The sequence below is a fragment of the Fusarium phalaenopsidis genome (assembly GCF_050370095.1).
Source record: "Fusarium phalaenopsidis strain FUZ10S chromosome Unknown contig_32292, whole genome shotgun sequence".
NCBI lineage: Eukaryota > Fungi > Ascomycota > Sordariomycetes > Hypocreales > Nectriaceae > Fusarium > Fusarium phalaenopsidis.
The window spans coordinates 3,957,005-3,975,413 of NW_028145410.1; the positions used below are offsets into that span (position 1 = coordinate 3,957,005).

The 18,409-nt window shown below is 51.8% G+C and overlaps 5 protein-coding genes across 5 annotated transcripts; 3 read left to right on the plus strand and 2 right to left on the minus strand.

Annotated features, from left to right (window-relative positions):
- Positions 1 to 28: 28 nt before the first annotated feature.
- On the minus strand, positions 29 to 4,335 carry LRP88_05468 (ABC transporter ATP-binding protein; the record flags this gene model as incomplete). Its single annotated transcript, XM_083242019.1, has 9 exons — positions 29 to 55; positions 106 to 545; positions 595 to 2,374; positions 2,432 to 3,125; positions 3,229 to 3,266; positions 3,317 to 3,779; positions 3,925 to 4,012; positions 4,068 to 4,173; positions 4,225 to 4,335. The coding sequence occupies 9 exons, from the start codon at positions 4,333 to 4,335 to the stop codon at positions 29 to 31; spliced, it is 3,747 nt and encodes a 1,248-aa protein (XP_083103167.1).
- Positions 4,336 to 5,257: 922 nt separating this feature from the next.
- On the plus strand, positions 5,258 to 5,743 carry LRP88_05469 (uncharacterized protein; the record flags this gene model as incomplete). Its single annotated transcript, XM_083242020.1, has 1 exon — positions 5,258 to 5,743. The coding sequence occupies one exon, from the start codon at positions 5,258 to 5,260 to the stop codon at positions 5,741 to 5,743; it is 486 nt and encodes a 161-aa protein (XP_083103168.1).
- Positions 5,744 to 9,732: 3,989 nt separating this feature from the next.
- LRP88_05470 (uncharacterized protein) lies at positions 9,733 to 10,476 on the plus strand (the record flags this gene model as incomplete). Its single annotated transcript, XM_083242021.1, has 1 exon — positions 9,733 to 10,476. The coding sequence occupies one exon, from the start codon at positions 9,733 to 9,735 to the stop codon at positions 10,474 to 10,476; it is 744 nt and encodes a 247-aa protein (XP_083103169.1).
- A 1,854-nt stretch (positions 10,477 to 12,330) lies between these two features.
- Positions 12,331 to 15,637, plus strand: LRP88_05471 (NRDE family protein; the record flags this gene model as incomplete). Its single annotated transcript, XM_083242022.1, has 2 exons — positions 12,331 to 13,386; positions 14,288 to 15,637. 2 exons carry the CDS (start codon positions 12,331 to 12,333, stop codon positions 15,635 to 15,637), a joined length of 2,406 nt encoding a protein of 801 aa, XP_083103170.1.
- Positions 15,638 to 16,373: 736 nt separating this feature from the next.
- Positions 16,374 to 17,932, minus strand: LRP88_05472 (TFIIH/NER complex subunit TFB2; the record flags this gene model as incomplete). Its single annotated transcript, XM_083242023.1, has 2 exons — positions 16,374 to 17,731; positions 17,800 to 17,932. The coding sequence occupies 2 exons, from the start codon at positions 17,930 to 17,932 to the stop codon at positions 16,374 to 16,376; spliced, it is 1,491 nt and encodes a 496-aa protein (XP_083103171.1).
- Between the last annotated feature and the right edge of the window lie 477 nt (positions 17,933 to 18,409).

Here is an 18,409-nt window from a genome sequence, read left to right on the forward strand (position 1 = left end):
CCCAAACAGCCCAGCTATGGAATCAAACCTACTGGTCAAGAGCCTGGCTTTGACACTATTTTGCTGTTAGTTCATCATTAAATGAGTCATTGATGTGAGACGTACCATCTGGTAATAGACACCTCTCTTCTTGAGGAGCTGTCCATGACTCCCCTTTTCAAGCACATGACCACCCTCACCAAAGACGTAGATAACATCAGCATTCTGCACCGTAGCAAGCCTATGAGCCACAGCAATCATGGTCCTCCCCTTTGACGCGCGCTCAAAGGCTGCCTGGACGAGCCTCTCGCTCTCAGAGTCAAGAGAGCTGGTGGCTTCGTCGAGGAGGAGGACTTGGGGGTTGCGGATGAGGGCACGGGCGATGGAGACCCGTTGCTTTTGGCCACCTGAGAGGGAGACGCCGCGGGAGCCGATGTTGGTGTTGTAGCCTTCGGGGAGGGAGGCGATAAAGTCGTGGATTGAAGCGTCGCGGCAGGCAGAGTGTAACTGGTCGTCGGTGATGGTGCTGGGGTCGATTCCAAGGAGGATGTTATCTCGAAGTGTGCCTGTTGCAGATAGTTAGAGGATAGTGTTAGATAGAGAGAGAGTACCGACCTTGGAAGAGAGTGGGCTCTTGGGCGACAAGAGACAGATGCTTGCGGTAAGTATAGATGTTGACATCCGAGATGTCCTTTCCATTGCAGAGGATCTGGCCCTTCTCGGGTTGGTAGAATCTCTCAAGCAAAGATATGATGCTCGTCTTGCCACAACCTGAGGCACCGACTAAAGCAACAGACTGTCCCTTTTCGATAGTCATGTTCAGCCCGTTCAGAACAGGCGTCTTTCGACCCGCGTACCTCAAGCGGACATCTCGCAACTCAATCGTGATGCCACCCTCGGTATCAGGGATATCACCCTTACCTAGAGGCTCTATCAAGCGAGACTCTCTCGCATCCAGGATATGGTTCGACGCAGCAGCCGCTTGGGCAGCGTTGGGACCGAAGCTCAAGCTCTGGCCGAATCCCTCTGCGGCATTCATCATGGCCATTAGACACACAAAGAAGCCCATGACGCCAATCTCTCCTCGAGTGAGAAGTCGGCCGCCGTAGTAGAAAATGAGAGCTTGGCAGCCTAGAGTGGCGCTGTCAGAGAATCCGAGAATGATGCTGACCCAACGAGCCTTTTTGAATGCGGAAGAGACGTGGCCGTGGCATAGCTTTTCGAAGCGAGCAGAGATAGAATCCTCTAGAGTCAATGAGGAAACGGTTCGGAAGGCGTTGATAGCCTCTGACGCGAATTGCGAACTCTCAGCAAACACCTCGTCGTTCATCTTCTCAAACTGGAGCTCATACCGGAACCGAAGGTAGCCTGAGAAGACGCACACTGGGGTCACAGCAGCCATTGACACGAGGCCGAGCTTCCAACTGTACACGAGGGCCATTACTAGACCCCCGATGACGTTGAAGACGGCGATACAGACCTGGGCGATGTTGGTGCCCATCATTTCCTCGAGCTTCAAGGGGTCGTCCCTCACGCGTGAGACTAGTGTGCCGTGCGAGTGTCCGTCTTCGTCAAAGTATGCCGCTCGCTGGAAGATGAGCGAAGAAAAGTACTGCGTCTGATATTTTGCCCGGATGAAGGATGCGACGCGACCGGAGGAGATGAAGGTGAAGAAATAGGCGATGGCAGCAGAAGCCGCAAAGACAGTCCACATGATACCCATAAAGTCCACCTTGACCATGAGCTTGGAGTGATCATCCTGATACTTGAATAGATCAATGGATCTGGAAAACATCCAGGCGTACAAGGGCTGCGCTGTGCCAGCTGCCATAGAAGCGATGAAGGAGAAGATCATGAGGCCCCAGTAGGTCTTGGACTCGAAGAAGAACCGGCCAAAGCTTCCAAAGAAACCACGGTCTGTTCCACCTTTGTGCTTGTCGGATTCAAGGTGGTCGCCGCACTCAGAGACTGCGTGGCTCTTTTCGCGGCTCAGAGTGTCAATGTCTTCCGTGTCAAACCCATCATAGATGTCCTCCTCTGAGGAGTCTCCAGAGGAAAGAGCCTGAGCATTGACAAGGCCAGCGTAGACACCATCCGAGGAGATCAAACTCTCGTGTGTACCCGACTCAACGACCTTGCCCTTCTTGAGAACCATAATGCGATCGGCGTTCTTGATGGTGGAGAGTCGATGGGCGATGATGATGGTCGTTCGACCTTGAGCAGCCTTGTTTAGGGCTTCCTGTACGATGCGCTCGCCGCGGACGTCGATGGCACTCGTTGCTTCGTCGAGGATGAGGATGGAAGGTCTCTTGACGATGGATCGCGCGATTGCGAGGCGTTGGCGTTGGCCGCCTGAGAGTCCAGCGCCGCCATCACCGACCTTTGTATCGTATCCCTAGAACAGACGGTTAGCTGAGATTCATGCCCAATCGTTTAATTTTTGTGTACATACCTGGGGTAGCTTGTCAATAAACTCATCAGCAAAGGCCTCCTGGCAGGCTTTCTTGACGAGTCCTCTCTTGACCTCTTCGGCTTCTTCCTCCCAGCGAGACCCGATCAATCCTCTGGTGACATTCTCGTAGATTGTATCATTGAACAAGAACGGTTCTTGCTGAACGAGACCAATTTGCGATCGCCACCATTTGATGTCGATCTCGTCAAGGGAATGACCACAGGTCGTGACACTTCCCCGAAGCTCGACTGCATCTCCAGTCTCCTGTAGTTCAACGCCGCTCGACTCATCACCTTCTTCGTCCTTCTTCTTTTTGCCCTCCTCTGGCTGTATTGCCTTGGTAATAACATACCGTTGCGTGAGGGAATACCAGCGCTCAATCAGGCCAACGATGGTGCTTTTCCCAGAGCCCGAGGGTCCCACGATGGCCGTGATCTTGCCAGCTTCGATGCGCAAGTCGAGCTCATCGAGAATCTTGACGTTGGGCCTGCTCGGATACGCAAAAGTGACACCGTCAAAGATAATATCGTCCGTCGCAGATACCTGAGGCTCTCTAAGTGAGCCCCTCTCAGGGGTAGGGGCATCGATAAGGGAGAAGAACTCGCAGGCGGCGAGGGAGGCTTTCCCCATAGCCTGCATGGGGGCTGAGACACGGTCCATAGAAAAGAAAATAGTGGTAAGATTCATCAGAACACTGTTTCTGTTAGCTTTGATTGAGTTCAAGATGATGGTGTTCTTACACAATGATAACCCCGACCTCATCTAGTCTGCCCTTGGTGAAGATCAGGGTACCATACCAGAACGTGAGGGCAACAGTTGCAAAGACACCAAAGAACTACAAGGTTAGCATTTACTGTGTTTGGAACCAGTATTTCTGGGACTTACCGTCAAGGCAAATTGGAGCGACGTGAGCGGGCTTGTAGCTCGTGCGTGCTTCTTGGCCTCCTCGATTGAGGCGCCATACCTGTCCACCATCTGCTGCTGCGCACCACAAGCCATAATCATGCGAATACTAGCAAAAGCCTCGCTAGCGAGGCCAGCAGCCTGTCCTTCTGAATGGGCTTGACGAGCTTGGCCTTTGACGGTGAGGGGAAACAAGGTACCGACGATCAGGACGATGACAACGAAGCCGGACAAGGTGACGAGTGCCAGTTCCCAGTTCCAGGTCAAGGCTACGATGAGAGAAGCGATTATGAGAGAAGTGTATTCGATAAACGTGCCAAGTTTCTCAGAAATGCCAATTTGCAGGGTATTGCTGCTTGACGTGATGGTGCCGACAGCGTGACCGGGTGGGAGGGAGTCGAGGACATGAATCGTCTGGTTGAAGAGGTGTCGAACATAGTGAAGCCTGATAGCAGCCGAAAGTCGAATACCAGTCATGCGGAATGAAAATCTGTGAATAGCGCTCAGGCCGAAATGGGCGATGAAGAGGGCAAACACGTAGAGACTATCGACTGTAAGCGGATGGATAAGAGTAGGGATTGTCGACTTACCATAGCTTGTCGAGAGAATCTCGGAACCCATCGAGACCCCCGCTGACGTCCCCATTGGTAAAACTAGTGAACTCTCCAACAAAGCTTCCTGCACGTTTGTTAATGAGAGATGCCCCATGATACTTGTGGTATCACCAGCTTACCAAACACGACAAACATCATGGGCGTGGTGACTCCACAGCCGATCGCAGCCACCACGCCAGAAGCGTAGACGACGAGATTCCACTTAGTTGCATAAGAAAAGATCCGCTGAAATCGTGAGCGAAAATTCAATATTATGCGGAAAGGAGAGATGCTCACAAAGTAGTCTTTGAACGTCGCAGTTCGTTCAGGCGAGGGGATTTTCTTGGAGCTGCCCTCTGCAGTGGCAGCTTGGTCCCCAGAAAGGAGATTCCGCTTATCAGATGCCATGATGGAGCTGCTGTTGAAAAATAGAGCAATGATCGAAGAAGAGTTGAACGAAAATGACCGGGTTGGGGGTGATGTGATCAACGGCGAGGAAAGAATGGATCGAGGGATGGTGGTGGGGGCACGATGTGCAAGCAAATAGAAGAGAAGAATAACAGATATTGAAGGATAGGAAATGATTGAATAATCGAGTTGGACGAAGGGAAATAATGGGAAGAAGCGGAAGAAGGAGAAAGATATAGGTATGGCTAGAATCAAGCAAGCCCCTTCAAGTCACCATTTATCGCCCCCCTATTGCTAGCCCCTTCAAATTGATAAAAATGCATTGCTTTTCATTCCCACATGAGTCACAATCGTGTCGGTATTGTAATTACTCTGTCACTCTTTTACTGGGAATATCTCAGATGGCGCGGCAGCGGGAAGCAAAAAGGTGTCCGGGAAGAAAAGAGTTGACGCGGCCCCACTTTTCGGGACACCTTTTTGCTGCCCGCCCCGCGAGCCTTCAACCTCGTCTCCCCCGATCAACGGCCTAGCAGCTTTGCTTCCACCTCTTGACGGACTACTTACCCCTAGCTTGCAGATATGTCTAGCCCCTTGCACATGGACAAGCCCAGGGCTTGCTCCAACTGTTCCCGGGCCAAGGCCAAGTGTGTCTGGCCGGCCACGGATGATGAGGACGGCGAGCCAGAGACGTGCCAGAGGTATGTGCCTATCCCCTTACGCCCCCCATATCTTACTAACCTTGATTTCTTGTTGGCTTTAGGTGCTTCAAAAATAGCCTTGTATGCTCCAGGTCACACTCCGTGTCGAAGAGAAAGCGAGGAAAAGCGACGTAAGTCATCAATCCCGATCATCATACGAACGAGACTGACCAGAGCCGAATTCAAGTCAATCAAAAGTCATTGAGCAAAAACTAGACAACATAATGGCCCTTCTAAGCCGAGAGCGTAATCGACCAATCGAACCCCCGTCATCGCTTCCCAGCAACGCCTTTACGCCTGCCGCGATACAAGCATCCCATCAAGACATCTCGTCTGCCCCATCACTACACTCCCCGGCATCATACCCACAGCAAGATGCTTTCATTAGTATTGTTCCGGGCTTTCAAATTTCCTTCGCAGAGGCGGGCCAAGTACTCCAAGAATACATGACCGAGATGCTCCCGCAGTTTCCCTTTGTTCCCCTACCCTCTATCGACGCCTACGATCTATACAAGCGCAAACCTCTCCTGATCAAGACCATTTTGTGGGTGTGCAGGCCTCCTGGACCCGAGACTTACGCTGCGTTTGAGGACTGGTTTCGTCAGCATGTCGCCTATCAAACTGTTGTGCTGATGAACAAGAGCCTGGAGATTGTCCAGGCCCTTCTGGTGTTCTTTGCCTGGTACGAACCTCCCAGATCTCCTACCTGAACTTATCCCTTTTTTGAGGACGCGATTTTTGTTCACGAAACTCACGTCTTGCTAGGAACGACATCTTCTTTTACGCAAATTCTAAAGACACGAGCCTTTTGCAACTGGCTATAGGCTTGCTGGCAGACCTAGGACTGCATAAACGCCCTAGCACCACGCACCCAGCGTTTGGATCAATCGTAGATGATGCAGCTGATTTGCGGAATGACCTTCAACCCCAACCGGGACACTCTAGTGACGATCGTCGAGCTGCGCTGGGCGTTTACTACGTAGCATCTATGTAAGTCTTTATCCACGGGTACCTCTTGAGTTGTGATATCTAACATGGACATATTAGACGATGCAGTATCCTCGGGAAACTTTCTGGACTCGAGTACACGCCGCGTCTCGACGAATGCACTCGACAATTGCTGCAGGATCAAGAATATCCAACCGACTTACTCTTAGTCAATCTCGTACAGATACGGCAAATCGCGATCAAGGTGAACGATGCTTTTGGGAATACGGGCGATACACTCGGCGACAAAACTTCTGGGAGCGTTCGCGCAATAGTCGTTGCCTCGATACGAAACGAGCTAGATACATTTACCAACTCCTTGCCAGAGCATCTTCAGTCAAATCGTAGGCTTTCCCTGCCACAATTACATTGCGTCGTCCGCTGACTCAAATACTTAGACCTCTTACGTAGCCATTGTGCTGCTGTTCGCATACGCCTACTGGAGCCTGTTAACCACGGCAATAGACATGATCCTCTTGAACCTACGCACCTGAGATGTCGCGCAATGTGGGATTGCCTAGAGAGCACCCAAGCCCTCATCGACGCATTCCTCTTGATCCCGATCGAATCCTATCCCTCCCTTACCTTCGTCCCAATTCTCCATCTCGCACTCGCAATCATAAAAGCCTTCAGATTACTCTGCGTGGAAGACCAAGCCTGGGACCTGCACACTGCCCAGACCATGTACAACCTCCCAGACATCCTGCAGAGGCTGAGCAAGCTGTTTGAGGAAGCCAGTCGCATTGGTAGACCGAGGTGTAGCATAATGGCTAATGGTAGACCCCTGTTTTGCGAGTATGCCGAATCGTACAAGGGAATTGAGTATTGGTACATGTCTAAGGTGGGTGTGGCTCATTCCGACTTGATGGACTCGGTTGTTGCACATGATGGGGATCAGTATAAGGGCTTTGATTTTTGGAATCAGCTGTCTGATCTGACGTATGGACTTGGGCCCTAGAATTGGGGTCATCCTTAGTTTGTTCAAGGAACAGTACTGAGATGACTTGATTTGTGTGTTTTTTGACATTGCGCCTGACGGAGACGTCATTGATACCGACAAAGACTTGATTCCCCCAGATTGGCAAGAATCCTCTGAGCAGGCTCTGGCCGGCTGGGCTTACATTGTTGTTCCCCAATTCCAACCCATGCATTAATCGCACAAAGTAGTGAAAACCACCGCTGATTCTTTCTCGACGGTTTTTGCGAGTCATCAACTTCGCAGTAAGATGTGAATGACAGCAGTCGTCACGGCAGGCGGGCCTCACGACAGAAGCTGGTGAGGGTGGACAAAGCTCAAGAGAAAAACAAAGTTTCGGGGAGGGTTTTAGATCTTCAAGGCGTTCTCCCCAAAAACGCTATTGCAGATAAGGCGAGGTTGCATATCATGGTTTGACACCGCGTGGTAAACGACGCATGGGGCCATAGGCATCCAGGCAGCACCTGCGATGGCTGTCGACGCCTAACCATGGAAAATGAAAGAGGATCAATGTGAATCATCTCGGGGGTTGACCAAAGAAACTGGGGAAAAAGGGTGATGTCCTGGGAGTGAAATGAGAATAGCTTGATACATCTATCCCCTGGATGCTACCAATGATGGACCGGGCCGCCGGGCAATGCCACCTTCCGTCTATCTAATTCCGTCTCCCCATGGGGAATTTCCGATCGGCAATACGTAGAAAGCCGCATAGAAAAAATTTAGAACTTTTAGAGTTGTAAACGCCATCGTCCTGAGGAAACGGGTGTAAGTTCCAAGTCACGTGTGACCTCATCTCAACAACATCTTCACTAGCAGGATGACCATAGACCACCACCAGATGAGGTCTGTACGATAGAATCTAGTATAGCATGAGGATTTACTGGGGGGGTCATGTCCATCCACCGTGGCAATCGAAGTGGCCTTGTCGGGGACTTCTCGTGAGAATTTCATCTTGCATCGTCAATCCACTCGGCCGAGAAAGTTTCATCTTGAAGAGGGTGTTTCGGACGAAAGCCTCAGCTGAGGTCTTGACAGTACATATGGACCGACTCGCATGAACCTACGCACGGGCGGGGATGCGGTAGCGAAGGAAAATGCTTTCTGGGGTGAAGGAATTCGCGCTGACGGCAGTCGTCCGCTATTGCTTGATAGGGACCGGACCATGGAATTATCGACAATACACGTCAATTCATCTAACAAATTATCAATAAGTTAAAAAAAAAAATCAAGTTGGCCATCTCATCAGCCCAAAAAAATTACGTTCCCATCACGTTTACCGACTTCAATTTCAAATCCTCGATGCGTAGGTGCTTCCCACAGCAGTCATTTTCATCCCGACACCGGAGGAAGAGGCAGGCGACCATGGGCCCCTCGCTCTCAACGTTTGAACTAATCTTCTCTCGACTTCACTCTAATTCTCAAATCCCCCGATGGCGCCCCCCCCTTCGGTGAGATGTCAAGGCCTCTCTCTGTCTGGCTCTTCTTCACGTGAGTTCTTTGGCCAATGATATGCCATAAAGTTTTAAATCCAAGTGAATATCTTGTATTTTATGTGCTCATTATTAGCATTCGCAAATATCTCAAAACACTCTCCATTCATGGCACCTCCCCGACACCCCTCCGATACCCCCTCAGATGATTGCGAAACCATGTGCCAAATCTAATACCGTACTCGGTAATCCTGCTGCCTCAAACAATGGCCTGTCAATTTTCAGCACCGTGAAGTTTCTGGCGGAAATGGAATCGTTGATTATCTCGTCCGCGCGTCCCGCTCTCCCAATCCCTCCGGCTGCCCGGGAGACCCTGTGACTGGTTCGGCCCATTTATTCCACGTGGGAAGTAAGAATTGACGGACTCATGCACATGGCTTCGGGGAGATGTGAGTGCTCTTTTGGATTTGGTGGATTTTGATCAAAGCATGCACCCAAATCTCAGTCCCTACCACACCAACCAACGACACCTACAATGCTCAATTGGGGCCAAGAATAGAACCAGATCAAATTTGAAACTATTATCGTGATATCCTAAGCTAAATTGACCATTGCCACTTGGTCCTTTGTTTTCTGTGAACAGATGGGATGGACAATGGGCGAGGAAGCGGTGCGTGCTGCTTTCTTGGACGAGGACGTGTAAAGCTTCTTCTCCCGAAGAGTCATATTCTGCTCACAAAGATTAACCTCGCTGCGCCATGTTAGATTATGATGTTCTGCATCCCCGAATTCTACCCCCTCTTCCAAATGACTTCCCCGTGGCGTCTCCTCAACACCGTCAAATTTCGGATCCTATCTGGCCATGCCCCTTCTGCCTCTTCATTAATCTCAACAAAGTAAAATGGAATCCAGACATATAATCCCACTGACCACGGGGATTCTGATGTTTTGCTTCTCTCCTAATTACCATCAGAAATCTCGATTACGACCATCCAGCTTTCTGATATTTAAACCACTCAACTTCTACTATCCACTTCACTCAAGTTCTGATATCCAGATCACCCAACTTCTACTATCAACTTTACTCGACTTCTGATATCTTGGTCACTTGATTTTTGATATCAAGACAACTCAACCTTCTGATATCCAGATAACTCATATATCTGATATCTACTTTACTTCACTTCTGATATCTAGATCACTCAAGTATCTGATATCAAGACAACTCGACCTTCTCAACCTCGACTACCCTCTGACATCAGAGCAACACCTCTCCTCTTCTCCTTCAACTTCCTCCTCTAAAGAAATGGACTCCCGATCTACTTGTGGCCGCTTCGACGTCATGCAGAACGGCCGACCAGTCTCCATCCTCAACCCCGTCCAACTAGAAGGACGTGACCCCTGGGCCGAAAGGGACAACAGTCTTTTTGTCTTGGCCGATGCCGCCGTCGCAATGGGAGACGCCGCGGTGATGGCTGGGAGAAGGGGGGCGTACGACCCTTCCAAAGACTCTTGGCTCTGGAGACGCTCGCAGGAATACGTCGATGAGCATTACCCCTTGGACGACAGTCCACCCGGGACTCCTTCCCCTCAATCGAGGAGTCTTCCTGGTTGCCCCAATAGGGGTCGTTATTCTTTGGATTCCCCTCGCCGTCGTTCCGCGCCCGTTCCTGCCCCTGCCCCCGTCCCCGATGCCGCTCCCGCTCCCGCTCCCGCCTCCGCCCCCGTCGTTCGACGGGCCCGTCCACGCACGGTTGAATGTGGTGTCAACGGCTGCGTCCGCATGTTCTCGTCAAAGAACATTGCGGACCACCGGAAGACCCACATTCTGGAGGCTTCTGGTGGCTCTGAGCCAGCTCGCCAGCCGTGCAAGCCATGTGCTCGCAATGGCAAGGCTTGCATGGTGAGCAGCAGCCCAACCAACGTGGCGGTGAACACCTACTCCTGCTTGGCCTGCCTCAAGTCTCATCGGGGATGCAGCCACAAGGAGCATGGTCGAGCCCAGCCCCGACCTCGACGCCACCCTGCTCTGGGCTCCCCTTCTCACTAAGGGGATGTCTCTTGAGTTTTTGTCGATGGTTTAATCTTGTGTGGGAGTTTGGGTGTTGGAGTCCAAAAGTTTTGGTGTTGGTTGACCGAGTGATGGTAATTCCACTCGAAGAAAAAGTTATTGGTTTCATTCTTGGTTTTGTTTTTAGTTTGGAGTTGAGGTTTATTGATTGACGAATTGAGTCTTTTGGGAAGGTAGTTTGGTTATTCGTTATCAGGTGTTGTTACTTCTGCGTTGCTTTCGACTTGTTATTGGGAATAGAGGTTACTTATTAGAACTGATTCTTAGAAGGCGCCCAAATTGGGCACGCTATCTATACTCCTGTGTTGATGTAAGTTAGTTAGTTTTTGAGAAATAAACGTGGTTATTTTTCACTCTTGTCCTCTTATAACTCTGTGTCTTGTTGCCTCGAATTTTATCTGTGACCTCTATCTCCCATGCCTCTTTCCTCCCAAAGGCTGCAAGAATTGGAAGTGGACATGTTTTAGTCTATTCTACTACGTCAGTTTCCCGCAAATGCTCTTATCTCTCTGTTCGTTTAAGATGGGTCCCTTTTTGGTCGTGAATCTTGGCCTGCTTTCACTTGCCGGCATGTCCGCGACGCCGTCAGACACACCCTGAGGTCATGGTCGAGAGGCGACAATCCTCAGTGGAAAAGGTGAAGTTCTCATATTCATGGGTCAAGTTCAATGCCCTAGACTAACTTGATGCCCTGACGCGCGAAATTCGATCGGGTCCTCTTCATCATGGTGCCTCACGCGTTTGAAATTCCTTCTCGCTCACCAATAGATCCCAGCTAAAAAAAATGCCAGGCTTTTGAGCAGCCAAAGAGCAACTATCAATACACGCCAGGAAAGAAGAGTAACTAAGTAAGAGCATATCCTTATTTCAGTTTGATGATGTGCTCTTTCTTCGCAAGCTCATGAAGCTTTTGCGAGCCGCTGATATGGAATCTTGTTTTTCCAAGCACCCAAATGGCCGCCTGGCACCTTATGTTTGCAGCTTGCCATAATGAAATGAGTTTTTGAATACTCAAACTGTATGGGTCCTTTATGCACAATTCACCCAACTAGATTTCTTTTGATCCAAGACAGGTTGTTGGGTATCAGTACGGAGTAGGTAGGAGGAGGATTGGACTCTGGCTAAGTGTGCCTGATGTGCGACCGTACCACAGACCGACAGCGTGCACATATCATGAGGACTAGAATCATGGCGTTTTCGGTGAGGTTTAGCCTACAAATGACCCCTTCAATAATAAGCAACGCACAGAAAATCTTGCTCTTGTCTGCTTGCTCATTATAGAAATATGAGCGAGTATTCATCATTAACATCTATCGTTATTCCCACTTTTGCCCACCATTTCCAAAGTGCGACCGTAGTGGCGCGGCAATCCCACACCGTCCCCCGCAACATGTGGAAGCCCCCCCGGAAGCCGCCCGAAGCCGGATTGTAACATCAGATCATGCAATTCATCGGGCATGGCAATGGCAAAGATGACCAAGTCTGACAGAAATGCGTGGGTGCCGAGGTCCCGGTCGCCGCTCTCGCTCGATCCGAACACACGTTCTTTGGATGATACATGGGTCGACAGACAGATCTCGTGTTTTACTCACCCCCGGTCGAGACCCAATCCGAGGCATGAATAAGGCTGATTTCTTTGGGGGTCGTCATCTTTAAAAGACCAAGAAAGTCCGCTTCCCCCCACTGTGTCAGGTGCCTGATCGCCACATTCGCCAAAAGGTTAACAGAACGTCACTTCTACACCATAGCCGAGGACCCGAAAGAACTAGGGAAACACCGAAAAAGCAAACACCAAAGAAACTACGACCGAATAGACAGACACAACTTGAAATCATGTGCATCGTTCTATTCACTACCGCGCATCCTGATTATGCGCTGATCGCCATCGACAATCGGGATGAGTACATCCTCCGCCCAACTTCACGGCCGAGCTGGTGGACCCACGCCACGTCTGGCCGTCCCGTCTTGTCTGCGCGAGACCTTCAGCGAGCGGAGAAGGGAACGTGGATGGGAATCACCAAGGATGGTCTTTTGGCCGTGCTCACCAACTACCGCGAGACCAACATCGAGGATGTGAAGCACCCCATCCACGCCGTCAAGAGCCGAGGCGGTATGGTTACCGCCTGGCTGGGAGCCCCACCTGAGGAGAGCATCAAGGACAGCGTCCACAATCTGGTCAAGAACGACGGCGTCAAGGGCGTCGGAGGCTTCTCCATGGTGTGCGGAAAGCTGAGGAAGAGGAGCGAGGGCATTGCCATCGTCAGTAACCGGGCGGGCAACGTCGAGGAGGTGCCTATTGTGGGCAAGGAGCGTGGTGAGATCTGGGGCTTGAGCAACACGGCTTTCGACGACACAGGGAAGCGGGACGAGTGGCCCAAGATTGCCGACGGCAAGAGAATGTTGCGGGAAGCCATCGATGAAGCCGTCTCCAAGGGATCGAGCGAGGATGACTTTATCGCCAGCCTCTTTACTATTCTTGACAGCGACACGCTGCCGCAGAACGAGAATGCCAGTCTCGTCGAGTACATCAGCCAACTCAAGCACAGCATCTTTATCCCACTTATCGGTGACGAAAAACATCGGAAAGCGATGGAGGAGGCCATGTCAAAGGGAGCCGGCGAGTGGGCGTCCGACGACCAAACGGCAGCAGAGGAGCTCATGGACGAAAGCCGACCGGACCCCTCCACCAGCACCATCATGGGCTTCGAGACGGGAATGTACGGCACACAGCGGCAGACCGTCGTTTTGGTCGACTGGGAAGGAAAGGTGACGCTGGTCGAGAGGGCGCTCTGGGATGGCAACGGCCACGCTGTGCCTCGCGGCGAGGGCGACCTCAAGTTTGAGTTTACGATAGACGGATGGGAGGATGAGGCGTGCAACGGCAATGCAGTCAACGGGGAGACCAACGGACAAATCTAAAATGGATTCACTAGAGTCGGTTTTCGTGGAATCGGGGGCGGCGATAGACATGGCGGCCTGGCACTCGATGTAGAGGATATCACGGAATTAACGAGGCAACGATTGTTTTATCATGACATCCAATGGAATCGACGGATAGAATCTGATAGGTAGAATTTGAGCAGAAAGAAGGAGACGACGCTATTTGTCGCTCCTTCCTCAATTTCTTTTTTCGTTGCTGGTGCTGGGACCGTTTTTGAGTGTCCGCCAGCTGGCAAACCTCCTCGCACTGCCAACCATCGACGACGACAACAACAAACAATAACAAAACCAACCACGACGAAAAAAGAATCTCCAGAAAAACATTGCCAAAATATCCCATCTGCGCCCATCACGACCAGCCCTCGATTCGCGACTTGTAGATGCTTTCGAGCATCATGGTCAACGCCTCTCACAAGCCGGACCTCAACCAGAATTTGGCCGACCATTTCCGCCGCTGCATTGAACACTCGTCGGTTGCCGTCGCCTGCATCGCCTGCGTTGCCTTGGACTTTTTATTTCGGATCGGTTCGAGGATTGTTAGCACTGCATCTACGAGCAAGAGACGCTTGCGGAAACAGCGCCGAGACGTTGCCGAGTTGGGTGATCGCATGCGGATGGCCTCGCGGCTGCTCCTCGTGGTTAGTGGCACTGTCTTGAGTGCGCTCCCTGTGTTGTCTCGTGTTGTCAACTTTCAGGTCGTCGATTAGTTGAGACGGCTGCTTCTGCTTATTGACCGGGTCTCTCGACAACTAAGAGATCGACTCAGCGCGATTCCACAACTGAAGCTCAGCTAGATTGTCAGTCAGATCCGAACAACTCGACTCGACACTTCGCGTCTGACACCATGGAGTCCTTTCGAGCTGGACTAGAGAGCAGAATGGCATCTCGACCACGACTGTCAACCCCGGCCAAGGTCCTGGTCAGAGTCAAGAAGAAGCGCCCGACCATCTCAGCACCAATTGGCCCCATCAAGAACTCCCGCGGCCCCGATCTCACTCGCAGCGAGAACTTTATGATCGTCCCGGGTATCAAGGACTGTACCTCCGACGAGATCTTTTGCGACAATGACGACGTCGAAGCGAAGAAAGCTGCGAGACGCATCTCGGCCGGCTTCTCTGACCACGGGTCCCTGGCCAGTCCCCCGACAGTTGCCAAGTCAGCCTTCAACGCCACAAGGACATCCAGAATCCCCTCGTCGAAGAACTCTCCCCCAAGTCTTGTGTCTTTGCGACAGACTTCTAATGGCTCGTTGATGACAAGCTCGAGCTATAGCGGTTTCCCAAGTCTCGAGACGATCGTCCAGGATGAGAATGTCCCTCCTCCGGGCCATGAAGACTCGCCTCCCCTGAAGGAGAACTCCAAGCCGGCAAAGAGTCGCCTTCCGAAGTCTCGAACTATGAATGCTCTGAGCGAGCTCAAGAACTCCATCTCCAAGCCTTCATTGAACGCAAGACCAGCTGGTATTCGTCCTCCCGGCGACCAATCCCGTCAAGTGTCTTCATCATCGTCCATGTCGATCAAAATCTTCACCTCGAGTTCCTCACGTCTTCGCCTGCCACGTCCCTCCTTGACGTCTCTCTCCCGCCGATCCAGCGGCTCGAGCACTCTTGAGAACCAGGAACCCCCTGATCCTCGAAAGGTTAGCACAGCGCAGCCATCCGAGTACTGGTCTGGTCGCTTCGTTTCCCTCAACGATCGTTTCGCAGCCGAAGAATTTGAGAAAGACATGGCAGCTTTGCCCCTTTTGCCTCCCTCTGAGCCTCCTCAGAAGCAAACTATCAAGCCTGACCATGCCGCTGCCAACTTTCGACCAACTCATCTCTCGCACTCCACCACCACATCGGCGCTGACTGCTTTGACGTCGTCAAAGCCGGAAGAATCTCTCGAAGATGATGAAGACGCTCGATGCATCCGAATTTTCCGACACCTTGATTGCCTCTGCTCGACGAATGAAGCTCGTCGGTCGCTGCGAGATTGGCAGCAAACATACGCCCGTCGGATGGAGAAGCCCGGACTGCTTCCCAAAGGAGGTCGAATGGAGGACCAGACCCTCATGGGAAAGATCTTGAGCAATCTACCCCGAAAGAATGACAGACGAGTCTTGTCTGCGATACGCGAGGCTCCGAATGTGCAGGGTGTGAGAAAGCCCAACGCTATCCCTACTGTCGCAGGACGCAAGAAGAGGTTGACCATCCACTGAATGGTTGGTGTTGGAGTACAACCTGATTGTTGAATCAGCCAGCCTGTCTGTTTACGGACCTGTTTTTGTTTGGACTAAAGAGGGAATTGTCGTGAGACATGCATGGCTCTATCATCCAATGTCGGAAGGATTGAGCCGGCACTAGGCGTTTTGGTTTGTTTTTTCGTCGACTCGTTTGTTATCATTTGCGAGGCGTTGGGGTGTGTATGCGATTGTTTGACTGTTAGTGGATGAGATATGTAACTTGAACGAGTTCACGAGGGGATGGAATAGGGGTAGGTTGTATCAATAGGTAGACATAGACATTGTAGAGTGCACAGACGCTCTCGTCGGCTGTTAGAAAGCCAATTAATAATGACCTTATTGGGTTGTATATCGGCATGTGCCATGTCTGTGATGGATGGCTGTTCAACTAGGTAGGCTACAGTATGCTTCACTTGGCGACTTCAAACCGCAGCTCTTATGAATGCTTGGAGATTGACAGTCTAGCGGTATACATACACCAACCTGACCCAATGAAATACTGGCATGACAACCCCAAAACCATACTGTTGTGTACCAATACTCCCTCCTTTTTTTGTGTGGTACCCTGGCCCTGGAAACGCAATCTTGGAGAGTTCATTCTAGATCTCCATACCGACGCCTTGAACTCCAATGCTGTTGATCACCGCCCCCTCCCATCGTGTATAAATCTGTTTTTTTTTTTCGATATCCCGATACATTTCTCACAATGAATCTACTCGGCCTTCTTGCGAATGCGAAGGTAATCACGAATCTGCTCGTGCTTGCTCGCAAAGAACATGCCCTTGACGTCGTTGCGCCAGACTAAAACGCCCACCTCCTCAGCAAAGCCAGCGACGGCCATGTACTCCTTGTGATCCTCGAAATCCTTGAACAGGAAACCGCTCGTCGTCTTCATGCGCTCGTTTTCGAGCTGCCACAGACGGATCTGGTCGACTACCGTCGGGGGTAGGACGGGCTTGTTGTTGAGCGCGGCGGTGCGGTGCATCTGGTCGTGCGCGTGGGCGGCCAGGTACGAGATGATCTGGTCAGCCGTGATGCCAAAGTTGATGGCTTGACGGATGGACTGGCGCGAGAGGCGACCAGCGACCATGTCTGGGAAGCGCATTGAGAGCTTGGAGAAGAGGGCCAGAACGGCGATCTGGAGGGTCGACTGGGTATAGGCGTAAATGCGGTAGTTGGTCTCGATGATGACGCTGCCGCGCTGCTCCTGGCCAGAACCTGTCGTGCTACCACCAGATCCACCGGATTGGCCTGGCTGAAGAGCAGCAGCCGTGGCGGCTGCTACACCGTCGCTAATGCTGCGCAAGCTGTTGCCGCTCGATGTGAGGGTCGTTGCCAGACGAGTCGGGAAAAACATGGAGCGCTTATGGTTAGGGATGTAGATGAGGCCAAAGTCGACAAGAGACGGAAGCATGTTCTTACGCTGCTCGGTCAGCGCGTTTGTGTCATAGGCGCGGCCTAGCTCCATGCTGGCGAGAACAAAGAGAAAGGACAGCATATCAGTGGCCTCGAGACCAGCGCCCTTGTTAACGTCCATGGCCTCGAGCCAGAGAAGAAGCAGCGTCCAGACCTGTGCGTTGGCCTCTTGTAGCAGAAATGTGAACCCAGCCTGCGTAATGCCCACCATGCCGTTGGGTTTGCGGTCAACCAGACGGCCCGCGATGAGGAGTTCCTTCACACTCTTATTAGGTCCGGAACTCTCACCCGCGCTCTTATACCCGACACTGGACACGACAAAGTGTAGAATATCCTCCCATTTCCTCCTAGCGTAGCGGTCGAGGAAGGTGATGTCGATCTCGGGGGGGACCTGGAGGTTCGAGGGCACACCAAACGAGTTATGGGTGCCACCTCCAGAGAGGGCGAGTCGAAGCGAAGTCTTGAAGTTGGCAGTCAGCTGCATCTCCTGCGGCCTTTCTTTCGAGGGCGCCGTAATCTGGACGATGTAGAGGACGCGCAGGATGGAAAGGGCCTGGTCCTTTTGTCGCTTGGCGCTCGGCTTGACCCAGTCGTCAAGGTCGGTGAGGAGGATCGGCTTCGGGGAGTAGAGGATGCGCATGACAAAGGTTTTTGCTATCCCAAGGAAAAGCCCGAGTTAGTGACTTGCGCTCAGCGAACCGGAGCAATCAGAGGAGACACACCCAGGTGCGGCAGCATGCGGCGGAAGATGGCAAAGGCTGTCGAGGGCTGCTGGTACAGCTTCCTGAACGTGGTACCAGGGAGCTTCTCCAGGTACTCAGCCAGCTGGAGCGACGGCGCTGGGCTGACTGACATGTTGGGCGACGGGGGGACGCGGCGCAATCAGTCAGTCAGGGTTGTCGTGGGGTGCTATCTCATGATAGATGGACGTTGAGACGGTGAAGAAATTTCGAGGATCGTCGGGCGCGGACTGATATGGGGGTGACGCTCGAGATAGGTTCTACAATCAAGAGGTAATGGGGCGTCTGTCGGAGAGCACGTGTGCTTTGAGCTTCTCGTGTCCACGGTTATAAAAGTTGAGATTGATCTCGAACTTCACGCTGGTGTTGAGCACGAGCTCTCCAGGCACCAAGACCATTTAGGGCTTAGCGCGGATACATAGTTAGCTATCGGCAAAAGTCCGGCTAATTACGTCACCTGTCTGCCCTGGCGTCCACTGTCGGCTCTCATCAGTTCAACCAGTTCGAACCTACAACACGAGGTGGTGAGAACGCCTGCAAACAGCGTGAGGCTCTGTCAGCTCCCAGGGCTTCCCGGGTGTCTTATGGCCTG